At 44.7% G+C, this 16274-nt stretch overlaps 1 protein-coding gene across 1 annotated transcript in view; it reads right to left on the reverse strand.

Annotated features, from left to right (window-relative positions):
- Window positions 1-7573, reverse strand: part of MAP3K6 (mitogen-activated protein kinase kinase kinase 6) — a 67882-nt gene extending 60309 nt beyond the window's left edge. Inside the window, exon 1 of the mRNA XM_026702517.2 lies at window positions 6496-7573. Coding sequence (XP_026558302.1) covers window positions 6496-6862 — 367 coding nt within the window. The 5' untranslated portion in view covers window positions 6863-7573. The remainder of the gene's footprint in view (window positions 1-6495) is intronic.
- Window positions 7574-16274: the final 8701 nt, after the last annotated feature.

Below are 16274 nucleotides of genomic sequence, written 5' to 3' on the forward strand. Positions count from 1 at the left end.
AAAACACTCCCCAGCACCCTTTTTCTCTTTCTATCGGGAATACTCCTACTTAATGTTCTGGTCAGGTTGTTGTGTCATTTTCCTAAGGCAATCTGGCCTATTTTATAAAGGAAAACCGTTTTTGAAAAGTTGTCCAGTTCAATTTAAAGATAAAAGAAGCACTATGGGGGTATTCATAATCAGTCACTGCTCATTAAACTGATCATAATCTTTCTCAGAATTGTAAGCAGGGTCTACAGCATTGTTTTTTAATCACAGCAATTATTTTATCTAGGGGAGATTAACGTTTGTCTGTTTTATCTATATCCATCACCGCTTTTTCCTGTTTGAAAGTGGTGTACAAAGGGGTCAGCCTAATCCTGAGCTGTGTTTCTTCTTAAATTCTTCTGAATTTATAACTGTACATTCGGTTGAAGGTGGAAATATTTCTTTCTTTCTTTTTTTTTCTAAAATATTTTATTGATTAAATTATTAAAACATTGGATATGGCATGACCGTCCTAACATTTTTTTTGCTATACTGCAATATATAATACATATCTTTTATACATTCCTACATTTATACTGTTAATATATATCCATTATATTGTCCTTCATATTCCATTGTACTTATTTACATAGCCTCAATTACCCATTCTAAATATCCTACTCATTTTTCACTCTGGGTCCCTCCTTTCTATTCCCACCATTGATAAAATTTATTCCACGTCTTGTAATAGACTGCCTTATCTTTGTTTTTCAATTCCAAAGTCAGTCTATCCATTTCAGCACATGTCAAGATTTTCTTGATCACCTTCGCCTTCATCGGGGATTTCTCTATCTTTCCATTTTTGGGCAAAAGTTGTTCTTGCTGCCGTAATAATATGTACTATTAAATAGGTTTCCTCTTTACTATATCTCTCTGTCATAATTCCTAGTAAAAATAACTCCGGTTTATATTCTATTTTCTGTCCAATCATCTACTCTAACCATGTCTGAATCCTATGCCAAAAATCTTGTGTTTTTTTTACAAAACCAAGTAACTCCTGTTTCTATTTCCTTCCAGAGATCAGGCTTCTAGAGAAGGAGGAAACCGAAATCTAGGGATGGCCAAATCTGGTCTCACCAACAATGACGGGAAAATGTTATTTGCAAGTGACAACAGGTGAAGAATGACTGGTTAGAAATAGACTGCAGGTAACCTGCCTCGTGTCAGGATTCTGACACTTACCCCCATTTAAATCATGAGTCTGGAGGATAAGTTTCTAAAACTTCAAAAGGATTTATTGGGAGTTAACATGTCCTGCGCTGCCTGGGTGTAGCTGACTCTGAGACACATAATTCATTGTCAGCCTTGACCCTGGTTTTCCCACATCCCCTGGGTGTATTGTAATTCATATTCTCCAATGAGACACATCCATAGCCAAAAGTCATCAATCACATTCTCCAGTTAGAATTGTGCGAGGCAGAACCTTCAGTCACCTAGTTACTATCTTTGAAAACTATTTATGGAATGCACTTTTGACTTCCTTGCCAAGGTTGTGCAAGGCTGCCAAGAACACAAGGTAAAGTTGCCAAGAAATATTTCAAACACAAAGAGTCTCCAAACACCAACCAAGATATTCCTAACGTCCACAAGGCTTGAGTGCAACAATTTCTTTGCTTCCTGCAAAGAACTCCGGTTTCTCAGCTGGCTTTTATCTCTTAAGGGAGGGGCCATTACCTTGCAGCCTTACTCCCAAGTCGCCTGTGCTACTGCACCTGCTCTTTCCTTCAAGCAGCCCTGAATGCATGTGCACTGGTCATGGGCTCCTCGGGGTCCTCTTCATCACTGCTGCCAATCTCCACAATCTCTGAAGGTAGCATTCTACTCCCTGATGGTCCTGGCCCCATCCCTGCATCACACCCAGGCCTCTTATTTGAGTCCTCGCTCTCTGAGACGTCAGCCTTCCCCATCTGTTGCTGGTGAACCACAACATTACCTCTAGCCTGGAAGGGGCTCCAGGCAGAGGTGGCATTCAGCAGGTTCTGACCAGTTCTGGAGAACCGGTAGCGGAAATTTTGAGTAGTTCAGAGAACCAGCAAATCCCACCTCTGACTGACCCCGCCCCCATCTATTCTCTGCCTCCTGAGTCCCAGCTGATCGGCTGGGTCTTCTTTGGTTGTCCTGCACAGGAGAATGGAGCTGGAAAGCAGGTTAGTGGGGTGGGGAAGGAAGGGAAATTTTACAGTATCCTTCTCCAGCCATACCCACCAAGCCAACTCCCACAGAACCGGTAGTAAAAAAATTTGAATCCCACCACTGGAGCCTCCAGGCAAACGATGCTCTGGGGAGCTTCCTCTATCCTCACTGGCCGTGTGAGCGTAAATAATGCATTAGCGGTGCTCCAAATCCATTCGCTAATCTTCTACCTACATTTCCTGCAATGCTTACAGAAAGGCTACATCAGGCATGCTGCAGGAAATGAACACTTCGGAGAAATCCAGTCAAATAATAATGGTTGCTGCACCTGGGAGGCAAACTTTAATTAAAGAGGAGGTCCACAGAAGGTGTGTGCAAAGCTGGGTGCCAAGTGCTGATGTTGAGTCTCTTGGACACATTGGATTGTGGTGTGACAGTTTGACAAGCGGCTGTCCAAGTTTTAACTTGCTCAGCCTGCCAGGCAAGATCTGATTAAGAGGATGTTCACTCTCATATCCTTTGTGGCTGCCCTAGTAATTACCTTGCTTCTGTCCTGGCCCCCACTACTAATTCCATTCATTTGCATAGATTCCCTTTGTGCTACACTGCATTGCTCTTCCTTTCTTGGCAAGATCCGTGGTGTAGCACACGGCAGAATGATGCAGCTGATCCAGACCACAAGTGATTTTGTTTTCCTCCAAATCTTCCTTGCGGATAGAATAACAGCTCAGTGTAGATCAAGAGTATTTTTCCCACTCTGGCAGAATTCAGATCATCAGCGTTAAGAGAGAGAAAAAAAATCCTGAAAGATACTTCAGAGCATGCACAAGCAAATGCATAACCACCACTCTGATTTAAAGTAGGACTGTACAATTTTCATCCTTGACTTGGCAATCTAGCAAAAAAAAAAAAGACACGGCGGCTTTGAAGATGTGCAGACGGATGCTGCAACTCTGAGGCATCTTCCTGGAATCAAATCCAATGCATTTTGCAGCTGTAACAGGAAATGCAAACTCAAGATCTGATGATAGAAGCCAGGTGTGTGTTGTGTACTTAACACCTCCAGCAACTTTTTCCTTATTGAATGGGAATCTACCAGGGAATCCTTCCAGATCTGGAAGCAACTTGTCTTCCATTGTCTACCTTGCATTAATTCATAATGTAGATAAGTTCTGGCTTAATAAGATCACCTATGGTGGCCTAGAATTATATGCAAATCAGTTTAGCATTCTTGAATTAGCATCATATTGTTATTTAGGTTCACACACTTCATGAAGCCACATCAGGGTTTTCTTGCATATTGCATGGATTAGCATGTTATGAACTAGACTAGAAGTCTCCAAACTTGGCAACTGTAAGACTTGTGGACTTCAACTCCCAGAATTCTCCAGCCAGCAAAGAGTTCTGGGAGTTAAAGTCCACAAGTCTTAAAGTTGTCAAGTTTGGGGATCCCTGAACTAGACATTGTAGTGTGCTACCCATGGCTTAAAACAAGTGAAAACTTGTGGCTAGGTCCAAAATTATGTTTAAATGAATGACAACTTAACCCAGTGTATGAACCTAGTCACTGACTGTTCAAGCAGTACTCTCAACCACAAGTTGGCTATGCATATTTGTTAACCTAGCATACTGCTGAAACCCAGCTTATTTTGATTAGTTTATGTTTCAGTGTGTTGGGTGAAGATCCAGAAAATTGGGTGTGTTGAATTAAACCATGAGTAAATCTGTGTTGTTTCCCTCAAGGCCTGCACAGCTGCTCCTTCGCCATGGCGGTGATGAGGTGTTCTTATGAGAGATGAGCAAAGACTAATGGAAGCAAGGATAATAAGAGAAGCACATTTTCTTCTTCTTCTTCCTCAAGGAAAAAACCAGCCCTGTTGTCTTTTGAAGAAAAAAAAAAAAGCACCTTTGAGACAACTATAACTTGGAAGACTGAAAATCTCCACAAACACGTGGGTCAGTCACTCTTTCTTAGACCTAAAAAAAAGACGAGGACTTGCGAAATCTTGCCAAGAAAACCACAGGGACTTGTTCAGGCAGATGCCACGAGTTAAAAAAACAAAACAAAACCTGACTCAAAGCCACAAACACACAACAAAAGTATATACCCACAGCAGAGAGACCCAAGGTGGAAAGTTAGTTATCCCAGCCACCCAGGTAAAGCAAGCCAAGGTCTACTTAGGAATCTGATGGAGGCGAATGATCAAGTTAGTGACAGTAGAAAGGTATAATTAAGGCGTAATTTAATACAGTATGGGAGAAAGCGATCATAAATCACTTCTATGCTATATCACATAGATCAGTATTTCTCAAAGTTGACTCAGCCTTCCATCCTTCTAAAGTGGGTAAAATGAGGACCAAGATTGTTGGGGGCAATAGGCCGACTCTGTAAACCGCTTATAGAGGGGTGTATAAAAGCACCGTGAAGCGGTATATGAGTCTAAGTGCTGTTGCTATTCTCAACCTTGGCAAATTTAAGATGTGTGGACTTCGATACATACTGACTGGGAAATTCTGGGAGTTGAAGTCTTTAAATGGCCAAGTTTGAAAAACACCAGACTAGGAAATAGAAATGAAGCAGGAGAGCCTTTTGTCTAAACAAACAAGGGAGAGTGACAAGAGGAACAACAGATTGGAAGAGGTCAGTCTATATACCGATTCCAAAAAAAGATTTAGCAGTGTATGCAAATACCGCACAATATCCTTAATTTTATCTGCTAGCAAAATAACCATCAGGATCACCCAGAGCAGATATTAGACCCTTATATGGGAAAGAGAGATAGCGAATGTTCAAGCTGGCTTCAGAAAAATTGCCTTCTCCATATTTTTCTGCATCTGCTAAAAACAGAAGGATCCAGAGAGGCACCAGCTCAGTGAAAAAGTATGTGATTTGCATGGTGACAGTTCCAAGATTAAGTTCCTGCCGTTTCCGATTAAAATGATAAAGTAATAGAGGTTGAGAAATAGCTCTTTGCCTCTGAACTCAGAAATCTACAGGATTAGATGCACTAAAAGCCTTCAGTGGCTTCTTTTCTACATGATACTCAATCCTCTTTTATTAGATTACTGAATAATTAGTTCAGATTTCATTAACAAAGCTCTGGAATAACGTATCCTCCAATACAAACAACAGAACAGTGACTTTCCTTATTTTTTATTGCCTTGGGATCACATGTTGCACTTATAGTTATTTCTGCTGTCAATTTCATTTTAAAGTCTGTGCACTGCTCAGAATTGCTTTGACAAGAGGGGCAGTATTACATCTTGAAACAAATAAGTGAAATGTAATGAAATGTAATCCTTTACGTCTTCAAGGACCGGTATATTAACTTCCCATTAGCTCAAAGTAATTTAATAATAATTTTTAGAACTGTAGCAATTGCAATATAAGGCTGAAGAGTTTTTAAGAAACTGAAATTCGTGAAAGCTTTTTCAAGCAGCTGAGGGGGAAACCTCCTCCTCTTCTGATCTACGGAACTGAATTTTCCACAGACCGCTGCAGCTGCAAAGTTTCTGCAAAAAACTCAGTTTATATAGGAATGTGTTATTTATTTCCTGCCTTTATTATTTTTATATCAATAACTCAAGGCAGCAAACATATTTGATATCGCTTCCACCTATTTTCTCCACAACAACAACCCTGTGAGGTAGAGAGGGGTGGGGACTGGCCTCTCACAGAGCAATAGGTAGAATCGATTTCCCACCTTTACTAAGGCAATTTGATGGTTATATTTGGAAAGAAAGGCCCCGTTTGACTGAGACTTCAAAGAATAGATTCCAACTTGCAACCAGTTCAGAAAATTGCAGAAAACATTCTGGCTGGATCTACGCAAGATATTAAAGCCCGTATAATTTAACCAGGTTTTAAGTGCAACCCTTAGGTTTGCACAACTTGCTGGACTCACACAAAACACTCAGCATTAAGGCTGCCACAGTTATGGCTTATTATGGTAACCCAGGTTTTAACCCGCCTCCTTCCCTTTCCCTTTCCCATCCAGTTCTTGCGGAAATAAATAAACCAGATGTGTCAAAACTTGAAATCTTAGCTTGTTTGAGCGTCCAGCCAGAGTGGGAATCCAAGTCCAACAAGGAGGATGGGGAAAACTTGGCTTTGGGTTTAGAGCAGGGGCCTCCAACCTTGGCCACTTTAAGCCTGGAGGACTTCAACTCCCAGAATTTGCTGGCTGGGGAATTCTGGGAGTTGAAGTCCTCCAGGCTTAAAGTGGCCAAGGTTGGAGACCCCTGGTTTAGGGGGTTGTGGGAACCGGGTTAGGATTAAAAGCAAAGTCCCACCGAGCAGAATTTAGCGCAGGATCCGGGCCAGGGGAGACTCACCTGCGTTATAGAAACGGTCCAGCGTGTCGGTGTCTCCCAGCATCACGCTGCCAAAAGGCACCGTGGCCAGCTCCGTGGCCGGCACCTCTCGGCAGGCTTCCTGCAGGCACAAGAGGGGCAGCGCCGGTTTGTCCACTTCCTCGGTGAAGACGTAAACCACGCGCAGGGCTCGGCTCTTCCCGCCGCCTTCGCGGCCACCCTGGCCGGCCGCCGAGGAGAGCGGCTTGCTGGGGGTCAGCGCCATGGCCAGCGTGTCCTGCCAGAGGCTGCCGGCGCTGCCCAACTTGGAGTCGTTCGCAGCCGCCGCTGCCTCCATCCCGACGCGACGCCTGGCCGGCCCGGGTTCCGAACGCGCGTCTTCAGCCATCCATCGGCCCCTAACAAGCAGTTGGGGGTTGGACTAGATGACCTCCCAAGGTCCCCCTTCCAACTCTTGCTTTTTCGGTGCACTTCTACAAGCCGGGCTCAGGTCGATGTCCCAGCCAGCCAGCCAGCCAGCCAAGTAGGAGGTTGGACTAGACGACCTTCCAAGGTCCCCCTTTCAACGCTTGTTATTCGGTGCACTTCTACAAGCCGGGCTCAGGTCGATGTCTCAGCCAGCCAGCCAGGGGGTTGGACTAGATGACCTCTAAGGCCCCCCTTCCAACTCTTGCTTATTCGATGCACTTCTACAAGCCGAGCTCAGGTCGATGTCCCAGCCAGTGGGTTGGACTAGATGACCTCCAAGGTCCCCCTTCCAACTCCTGCTATTCGATGCACTTCTACAAGACGGGCTCAGTTCGGTCAGCCAGCCACCCAAGCCAACCACTTCTCCTCCTCCTCCTCCTCTCTAAAAAAAGGCTATTTACAAACTTCCAGGCTGAGCGGTGCGACCCACGTGGCTTGGGCGAGCCCCGCCCGGGCTGGGGCGTTCGAACCCCGGTGCCCCCGAGGGCTCGTCCCCGGGCCGAGGAAGCGCCTTTTAGGCAGCTGTTGCTGTCGGAAGCCTCTCGGGGAGGGTTTTTTTTTTTTCTTTCCCCTTCCTGTGCGCTCCTCGGGGCGGGAGGCCAGGCCAGGCAAGGCAAGCGGGAAAACGCCCACGAGCTGCTGGCGCAATCCGGGGAAAGGCCCCAGCTGGAGCGGCTGCGGCTGCCGTGTATCTTTCCGCCGCCTTCCCTGTGGGTGCGCAGCGCTGCAGGGCAAAGGACGGCGCCCCGCTTGCGCAAGAGGGCAGGCAGGCAGGCAGGCGGCGGAGGGGAAGAGGCGAGCCCCGGCAAAGGCGAGGCTCTGTGGCGGGGGGATCCCGGGGGCCCTGCCTCTTTCCCGCCGTCCCGGCCTCCGGCTCCTGCCTGGCAATCGCCGCTCCTTCGGAATACGCAGGAGTTCCGGAAAAGTTGAGCCAGATAAGAGGTTTATTTGCCCTCTTCGCGGGAAGAGCCGAGAACGACCGAAGGAACCGCTGGATGGCGGCGGCGGCGACTGTTGACTTTTGGTTCTCTCCCCTCCTCCCCCGTGACAGTAAACTTCTCTTCCTTCCTTTTTCTCTTTTTCTTCCTTCTCTCTCCTTCCATCCTTTTTCTTTTTTTCTCCTTCCTTCTCTTTTCTTCCTTCCTTTTCTTCCCTTCCACCCCTTTTTTCTCTTGTTCTTTCTTCCTTTTCTTTCCTTCTTCCTTCCTTCCTTTCTTTCTTTTTCTTCCTTCCTTTCCTTCTTTTCTTCTTTTTCTTCCTTCCTTTTCCCTCCTCTTGTCGCCTTCCTGTTTTTCTTTTTCTTCCTTCTCTCCTTCCATCTCCTTCCTTTTACTTTTCTCTCCTTCCATCCCTTTTTCTCTTGTTCTTTCTTCCTTTTCTCTCCTTCCATCTTCTTCCTTCTTTTCTTCCTTTTCTTCCTTCTCTTTTTCTTCCTTCCTTTTCTCTCCTCTTGTCTCCTTTTTTCTTTTTTCTTCCTTCTCTCTCCTTCCATCTCCTTTTTTTCTTTTCGCTCCTTCCACCCCTTTTTTCTCTTATTCTTTCTTCCCTTTTTCTCCTTCCATCTTCTTCCCTTCCTTCCTTCCTTCCTTCCTTCCTTCCCCCTCCCAACTTAAACTGCCCCACAGATATTTTCTCATGACTGCTTCCACCCTTTATCTGCCGGATCTTTGCAGCCATCACTGGCAGCCCTAAGTGAACTCACATTGACTACCATGTCATGGTACATTTGGTTATAAATAAATGTTCCACATTATACAACATACAAGTCACCCAAATGATTCCTGGAACCAGTCGTACTTTGAGGTTAAACCTAACCAAGTGTGAATGGAGACACTGCGTTTACAAATGATTTGGTTAAGCTGTGGGGTGAATGCAGTCTTCATTCTATTACAAAGAACGTGGCACGTCTGTCATTGAGGAAATTATATGCTTACTTCAGAAAAAAAATATGTGAAAGGTCAGCATCCATCTGTAATGTTTAATTTTAAATTCTTCACTCTGAGATGATAATGGGGGTGAAAAATATGAAATGAAGCAGAATGAACTGCCAATTCTCCAGTTGTTTTGGTCTGCGTCTCTTATCCAGGGGTGGGATTCACATTTTTTAACAATCAGTTCTGTGGGTGTGGCTTAGGTGCTGGGCATGGCTTGGTGGTCATGTGACTGGGTGGACGTGGCTTGGTGGTCATGTTATTGGCTGGATGTGGCCAACTCAATATCACTCACATCGAGGCACACATCTCCTCGCCTGGCCTCTCATGACTGTGGGGAAGCTGCAACAGTCATAAGTGTGAAAAATGGTCATAAGTCCCTTTTTCAGTGCCACTGTAACTTTGAATGGTCACTCCAAACCAAGCAAAGTACCAGCAAAGGAGGGGAAAAAAACTCTAGAGACATTCCAGAGACAGAAAGTCTAGTCCTGCCAAGAGCGTAATAAGGGTTAACGGAGAGGCAGTTTCTGTAAGCAACACCAGAATGTTTCCTTCCTGCCTTCTTTACAGGATTAGGCCAATAATTTCTTCTAACAACCAGTTCTAGCAAATAGGTGAGAACTGGTAGAATTCCATCCCTGCTCTTATCACTAGCCAATATCACCAATAATTACAGAAGGTAGAAGCTGCAAGACGTATCACTATAATAGTTCTGGAGTAAAAAAAAACTTTGGCTCATGTAGCTTATTTCCATATTATTTTCATTAGCTGAGTTCACTTATTGCACTAAACAAAATGAGTTGCTCAGATTCTCATCATATGACCACAGAAATGCTGAGACTGTTGTAAGTACGAGGACCAATCATAAATGACTTTTTTCAGTGCTGTTGTAACTTGTTAGTCTTTAAATGAATGGCCATAAGTGGAGGGCTACCTGTGGTGGTTAACCTACCACATACTGGGAGACTCTGAATTCTAGTCCTGCCCTGAAACACAGTCAGTTGGGTGATGTTGGGCTATTCACTCTTTCAGCCCTTGAAAGGAGGGGACAAGAAATCACTTCAAAAATCTTGCCAAAAAAAACTCTTTGAGTCCAAAAACTGACTCAAACACATACATGTAGTAAGTGTATAAATATGCATAAACAGGATGACTAATTATGTGCTATCAAGTTGTTGTTGTTTTGACCCCTAATGACCACATGTTTATTTTTGAGAATAAGCACATTTTGGGTTAAAAGCACCAACCGATGGGGAAATCATTACGCACACTTTTTAGTCTATCAAATCATGCCTTGAGAGAGCAGGATAGTGCTTTCAAACGATTGCTGTTAATTGGATTTAAGTGATCCAAGAGAAAGAAGCAGGCCTGTTGGTATGGCAGAATAATTTAAAGCGATAAATTAAGGAAATCGTATTCATTTAAGGAGTGGATTCAGTGTATGTCATGCCCATGTTGGAGTCTGAATCTGCGGAGGAGGATGAGCCGGAGCTGGAGCCAACGGAGATCGATCAAGGGGATGGCTTCCTTGGCTTCAGAGCAATGTGGGGAAGAGCAGGATAAGGCAGCCCAGGGCCCCTCAGGATTGGGAGCAGGGGTGGGATTCTACAGGTTTGCACCTATTCACTAGAACCGGTTGTTAACATTCTAAGCAGTTCGGAGAACCAGTTGTTAGAAAAAATTACTGGCCTAATCCTGTAAGGAAGGCAGGAAGGAAACATTCTGGTGTTGCTTGCAGAAACTGCCTCTCCTGATTACGTTCTTGGCAGGACTGGACTTCCTATCTCAGGAATGTCTCTGGAGTTTTTTCCTCCTCCTTTGCTGGTACTTTGCTTGTGTGGAGTGACCATTGAAAAATGTGACTTATGACCGTTTTTCACACTGACGACTGTTGCAGCATCCCCACAGTCATGAGAGGCCAGGGGAGGAGATGCGTGCCTCGATGTGAGTGATGTTGAGTTGGTCACGCCCAGCCAGTCACATGACCATCAAGCCGTGCCCAACACCTAAGCCATGCCCACAGAACCGATTGTTAAAAAATTTGAATCCCACCCCTGATTGGGAGGGCTTGTTAGCAGGGAGGAACTGGGGCAGGATGATCGAGAGAGGGCAAGCAGTGGATATAAGGAGCAATGGAGCTCAGGTGATGAGCAAGGACCGCCCCCTCCTGATCCCTGAGCACAGAGAGTAGAGAGAAAGCTGGTACAGCGCAGGCTAGCATGACAACTCGGGAGGAGAGCACCCTGCCCCTTTTCACAAGGCACACCTGGGGACTGAGATTTAAGGAGACGCTGTGGGGAGGGGCATTTGTTGGAAACATACACTGAATTTGTAGAGTTTTGTGTGCTGTTGGAGACGTTGAGAGTTTGCAGGACTGCCTTGATTCTTCCTTGCTTTGTGGGCTCAGTGCCTTGTTCCTTACTTTGTGGATTCACTGCTTCTTTCTTGCTTCGTGGACTCATTTCCCTGTTCCTTTGCTTTGCTGGACTGCGTGCGCTCTGTGTGTGTCTGTGTGTGTGCATGCGCTTGCTTGCGCTTTGCTGTGGGACTTGCCAAGAACGTGGGAGCATTTGGGGGAAATTTGAAGCATTAAAGGGGAGTTCGAACTCTCCGCTGGCTGTGTGGCCTTCATGCCTTGTCCCGGGCCATCACAGTATAGAGGAGGGTTTCCTCAACCGCAGCAGCTTGAGGCCGTGTGGACTTCAACTCGCTGAATTCTCCAGCCAGCAAAGCTTGTGCTATGGATCGAATCCTCTCGTTTTACCTCCTGTGCATTTTCTAAAGCCAGCAACTTGGCTCAGTAAAAGAACATGCATGCATAGAAAGATACTTAGATCAGAAATAGATGTTTTTGGAGTTCTTTAGTTTGTAGAAAGCCTTTGAAGCTTGCTGCTCAGCTGAACAAGGTTCCCCCATGAAATCGGGGCCTGATGATCTCCAGCTTCAACGATTCTATGCTCGAGATGCAACATCAAAGGAAAACAGACTGGGAGGGAGAAGGAAAAAATGCGAACTCAGACATTATCATACGAAAGATAAATTATTGCCTGTGCTAATTATAGTCCACATAAAGGAGAAACCTGAACTTGCTGACATTTGGCTTCCCCCTTGTTTTCCTGAGGGGAAAAAAAACCTTGTCTGCTCCCTAGCCTGGATATTCCCTCTCCTTGTACAAAGTGGCCGAAAACAGAGGGACTGCTTTCATGGCCACTTATTCCTAAATAAACAAGCAAAGAGCAATCTGCAAGGTCAGAGATCCTAATGGGTGCCAACAAATTTGTTCCAAAAAGATTCTTTTTTGGCAAGACTATAAACAACGGATGTTTAGAGCGAGGGAGGGAATTCAGAATTTGCTCACCCTTCCAGTTTCTCTTGTCTCTTTCTTACCTGGGCTCACTTTTAGGAACAGTCAAGACGGCAGCGGCCACTTCGCTGAAAACTGATTTCTGTACTGTGGGGAGTGCGATAGCAAGAAAAAGCGGGGAGGGGGTTTAAAATGGAACAGTCATCAACATTCTAAGTTAGTATCCAACTTATTGTGCCATGCAATGTCCCCATCCAAAAGCAAGTTTCCCATAGTAAGCCCTCCAAGATACACACATTTTGGCTGAACTAGGTACACCCACACTAGACTACACAAATCTGCACAACCTCTAAGATGTTTGCTAAGAGGGATTTCTGTAACATTTCTTTTTAGCCAACTAATTGTCGTCTGGTTTGGGGCAGCTCAAGTATGGTGACCCCAGCTTAGCCTTATGTACGTACCAGGCCAATGGATCATGGAACCCTCCCACTGAACCTGTTGTGGTCCGCCGGTGGCCTGCGGAGCTGGCAGCAGAGGCAGACAGTGGGGAGGAATATGGACTATTCCTGGAATCTAGGGAGGGCTCGGAAGGGGGATCTGCACCCAAAACACAGAGATGTCCCGACTCTGGAGCCTCCAGAATCTGACATCAGCGAGGCAGAGGAACAGGGAGCCTGTTCCCAGTGCACGCTTGCACAGAGCTGCCAGAAGGCAAGAACAGTTAAGACAAAAGGGGAGACTCGGGATTAAGGCTTGGAGATGATTGGCCCCTCCCATAAGACATAAAGGAGGAGCAAAGGGACATGAGCCTTTGCAGGAAGCAACTTTGTTCTGATCAGTTTAAACTCTAAAGCTCCATGTTGACTCTGTGCTCTGTTTGGCCTTGTACAGCTAATTGCCAATTTAGTTGTTGGCAGCATTTCAAGGGAGATAAAGGTGGGTGCTTATCAGCCTTATCCCCAAAAGACTGTGGTAGACTTCTGTTGAACTATTCACAAACTGTTTGGGACTCATTCCGGGCTGTGAATGAATATAATTCACAGCCGTGGAAATAAAAAGAGAGTTTTCGGGACTAAGCGTGTGATTGTTACTCTCTCAGGAAGCCTTGGGACAGAACAGAACCATTAAAAACTGCAAAGGCATTGATTCGTTCATCAAGGGTCAAAAAAGTCAAGATGGTAGCTGCAAGTTCACAGTCAAAATCTCACTCCTTTGGAGGTGTGTCGGTATTAAAAACGGGGATTTTAAACACACAAGTGCAACTGTCATTTGATCTGCTCATAGGAATGCCTTGGATTATTTTTCTCTCTCAGTGTTTCCTTCACAGCTCCAGCCCATTTTTAACTCAGTCAAGGGGCTTTTTTGACCAGTTTCTCCCTCCACATCACATTTTATGCTTTACTGTTTGATTTTCTGAGAATTATCCTGCTGATGGGGTGCTGGGTCCCCCTTTTTTTCTTTCTTTCCAACATCCAACTTATCAGAAAGAATAAAAGCAAAGCAAATTCTATTTGATTAGCAATTCAACCCTGTGTTTGTTGAGCAAAGAATCCTGCCAAGAGGATGTGTGACTGCTGTGCCTGTAAATATAATTAAGTGTTTTATGTTTCAGAGTCAAACTTCCATCACATTAAAAATGGCAATTTGGTAGCAACTTCAACTAGTCTCGGCAGAGGGGGTTATAAAGAGTTTTTGAGTTGTGGGCTTCAGGTTATGTATTTCTGGCTTAGTGTAATGTGCAAGATGATGATGTCAGTGGTGGGATTCACATTTTTTTACTACCGATTCTGTGGGCATGGCTTGGTGGGCATGGCATAGTTTGGCAGTTGTGGCTTGGTGGGCGTGGCAGGGGAAGGGTACTGCAAGGTCCCCATTCCCTCCCCACTTCTTGGGTAATAGCAATAGCAATAACACTTAGACTTATATACTGCTTTATAGTGCTTTACAGCCTTCTTTAAGCGGTTTACAGAGTCAACATATTGCCCCCAACAATCTGGGTCCTCATTTTACCCACTTTGGAAGGATGGATGGCTGAGTCAACCTTGAGCCTGGTGGGTTTTGAACTGCCAAATTGTAGGCAGCTGGCTGCAGCAGAAGTAGATTCACTACTGCACTCTAACCACTGCACCACAGAGGCTTCTACTTACTCCTTACTCCTTACTCCTCACAGTAAGGTTACTGCAAAATCCATTCCCTCCCCACCCCACTCACCTGCTTTCCAGCTCCATTCTCCTGTGCAGGGCAACCAAAGAAGACCCAGCCAATCAGCTGGAACTCAATGGGAGGCAGAGAATAGATGGGGGAGGGGTCAGTCAGAGGTGGGATTTGCTGGTTCTCTGAACTACTCAAAGTTTCTGCTACCGGTTCTCCAGAACTGGTCAGAACCTGCTGAATGCCACCTCTGGGTGATAGGTCTTGTGGGGCTACTACTACCCACAGAAGATAAAGTAGACTTTGACTACAAGTTGAACTACAATTGAGACCAGAATTTCTATTACTATGCAAAAAGTTCGATCAATGAGACCCACTGGGTTTTACAACCATTTTTTGGCCACAGTTGTTAAGTGAATCATTGCAGTTGTTAAGTGAATCGTGCTTGTTAAGCAAACCTGGCTTCTCCCATTGACTTAGCTTGTCGGAAGCTGGCTGGGAAGGTCACAAATGCTGATCACATGATGATCCTGGGACTCTGCAACCCTCATAAACACATGCTGGTTGTTGCCCGAATTTTGATCGCGTGGCATGGAGATGCTGTGACAATCGTAAGTGTGAGGTCCAGTTGTAAGGCATTTCTTGTAGGGTGGTTGTAACTTGGAACAATCACTGAACAAATGATTGTAAGGATTACCTATCTTTAAACCAGCCTCTGCTGTGCTGAGCTTGAACATTTGTAAATAAATGCAAAGATTACAAAATGTTTGGATGCCTCCACAACACTGAGCAAGTGTGACACCCCCTGCTATTTCTCTCCACCTGGAAAAAAATAATGGGTAGGCTTAGCTATTTGTTCCCCTTCATCAACCAATCTGCTATTTGGAAGGGTCACCCAACTGGCAGATGGTCTCAAATTTGGGTTTGGCTAATCTAAAGCAAAGAAGAATTAGAGGTGATGTGATAGCAGTATTCTAGTATTCGAGGGGCTGCCCCAAAGAAGAGGGGGGGTCAAATTATTCTCTGAAGCACCTGAGGGCAGGACCAGAAACAATGGTTGGAAACTAATCAAAGAGAGAAGCAACCTGGAATTAAGGAGAAACTTTCTAACAGTCAGGACAATTAACCAGAGGAATAGCTTGCTTAAAGAAATAGTGGGTGCTCTATTACTGGATGTTTTTAATAAGGAACTAGACAGTCACTTATCTGAAATGGTATAAGTTCTCCTGCTTGAGAGCAGAGGGCTGGACTAGAAGACCTCCAAGGTCCCTTCCAGATTCTATTCTATTCTATTCTATTCTGTTCTATTCTATTCTATTGTTATACTCTATTCTAAATTAAGATCTTCAATGCTTGAATCTCCCCTGTCTTAGAATTTTCTCACTATTGGAAAAGTTCCGAAGTTGTGATTTGTTGTGCCATCCCCATAGTTGTTAATTCTTTGAATGGTAAACCAGAAATGAGTAATTCAGAACCAAATTCAGAACTTCATCCCCCTTGTTCTCCTTTTACTGCCCCAGACCAACCTTTGAGTGTGATGCTGAACAGTTTGCGTTAAGAAAGACATGGATCTATTGCTTAAGATGATTACGAAACAAAGAGCAATCTTCAGGCTCATTCACCTTACAATCACGAGGAACAGAGTGAATGTTATTTCTTCATTTATTTAAAAAAATATACAGACAACCCTCAATTTACAAACAATAAAAATTCCATGGTTAAGCAAGGTGGTTGTTGAGCAAGTCATGCTCAATTTTATGACCATTTTGCCATGTTTGTTAAGCAAGTCTAGCTTCCCCCGTCAACTTTCTTCATTGGAAACCTATTGGGAAAGTTACAAAGGCAGTTACATGACTGGGGATGCTGCAACCATTGTAAATACTTGTTGGTTGCCTAGCACCAGAATCTTGATCAGGTGACTATGGGGATGCTCCAATCATAAGTCA

The sequence above is a fragment of the Pseudonaja textilis genome, chromosome 10 (assembly GCF_049901715.1).
Source record: "Pseudonaja textilis isolate UNSWEBS1 chromosome 10, rPseTex1.2, whole genome shotgun sequence".
NCBI classification, from domain to species: domain Eukaryota; kingdom Metazoa; phylum Chordata; class Lepidosauria; order Squamata; family Elapidae; genus Pseudonaja; species Pseudonaja textilis.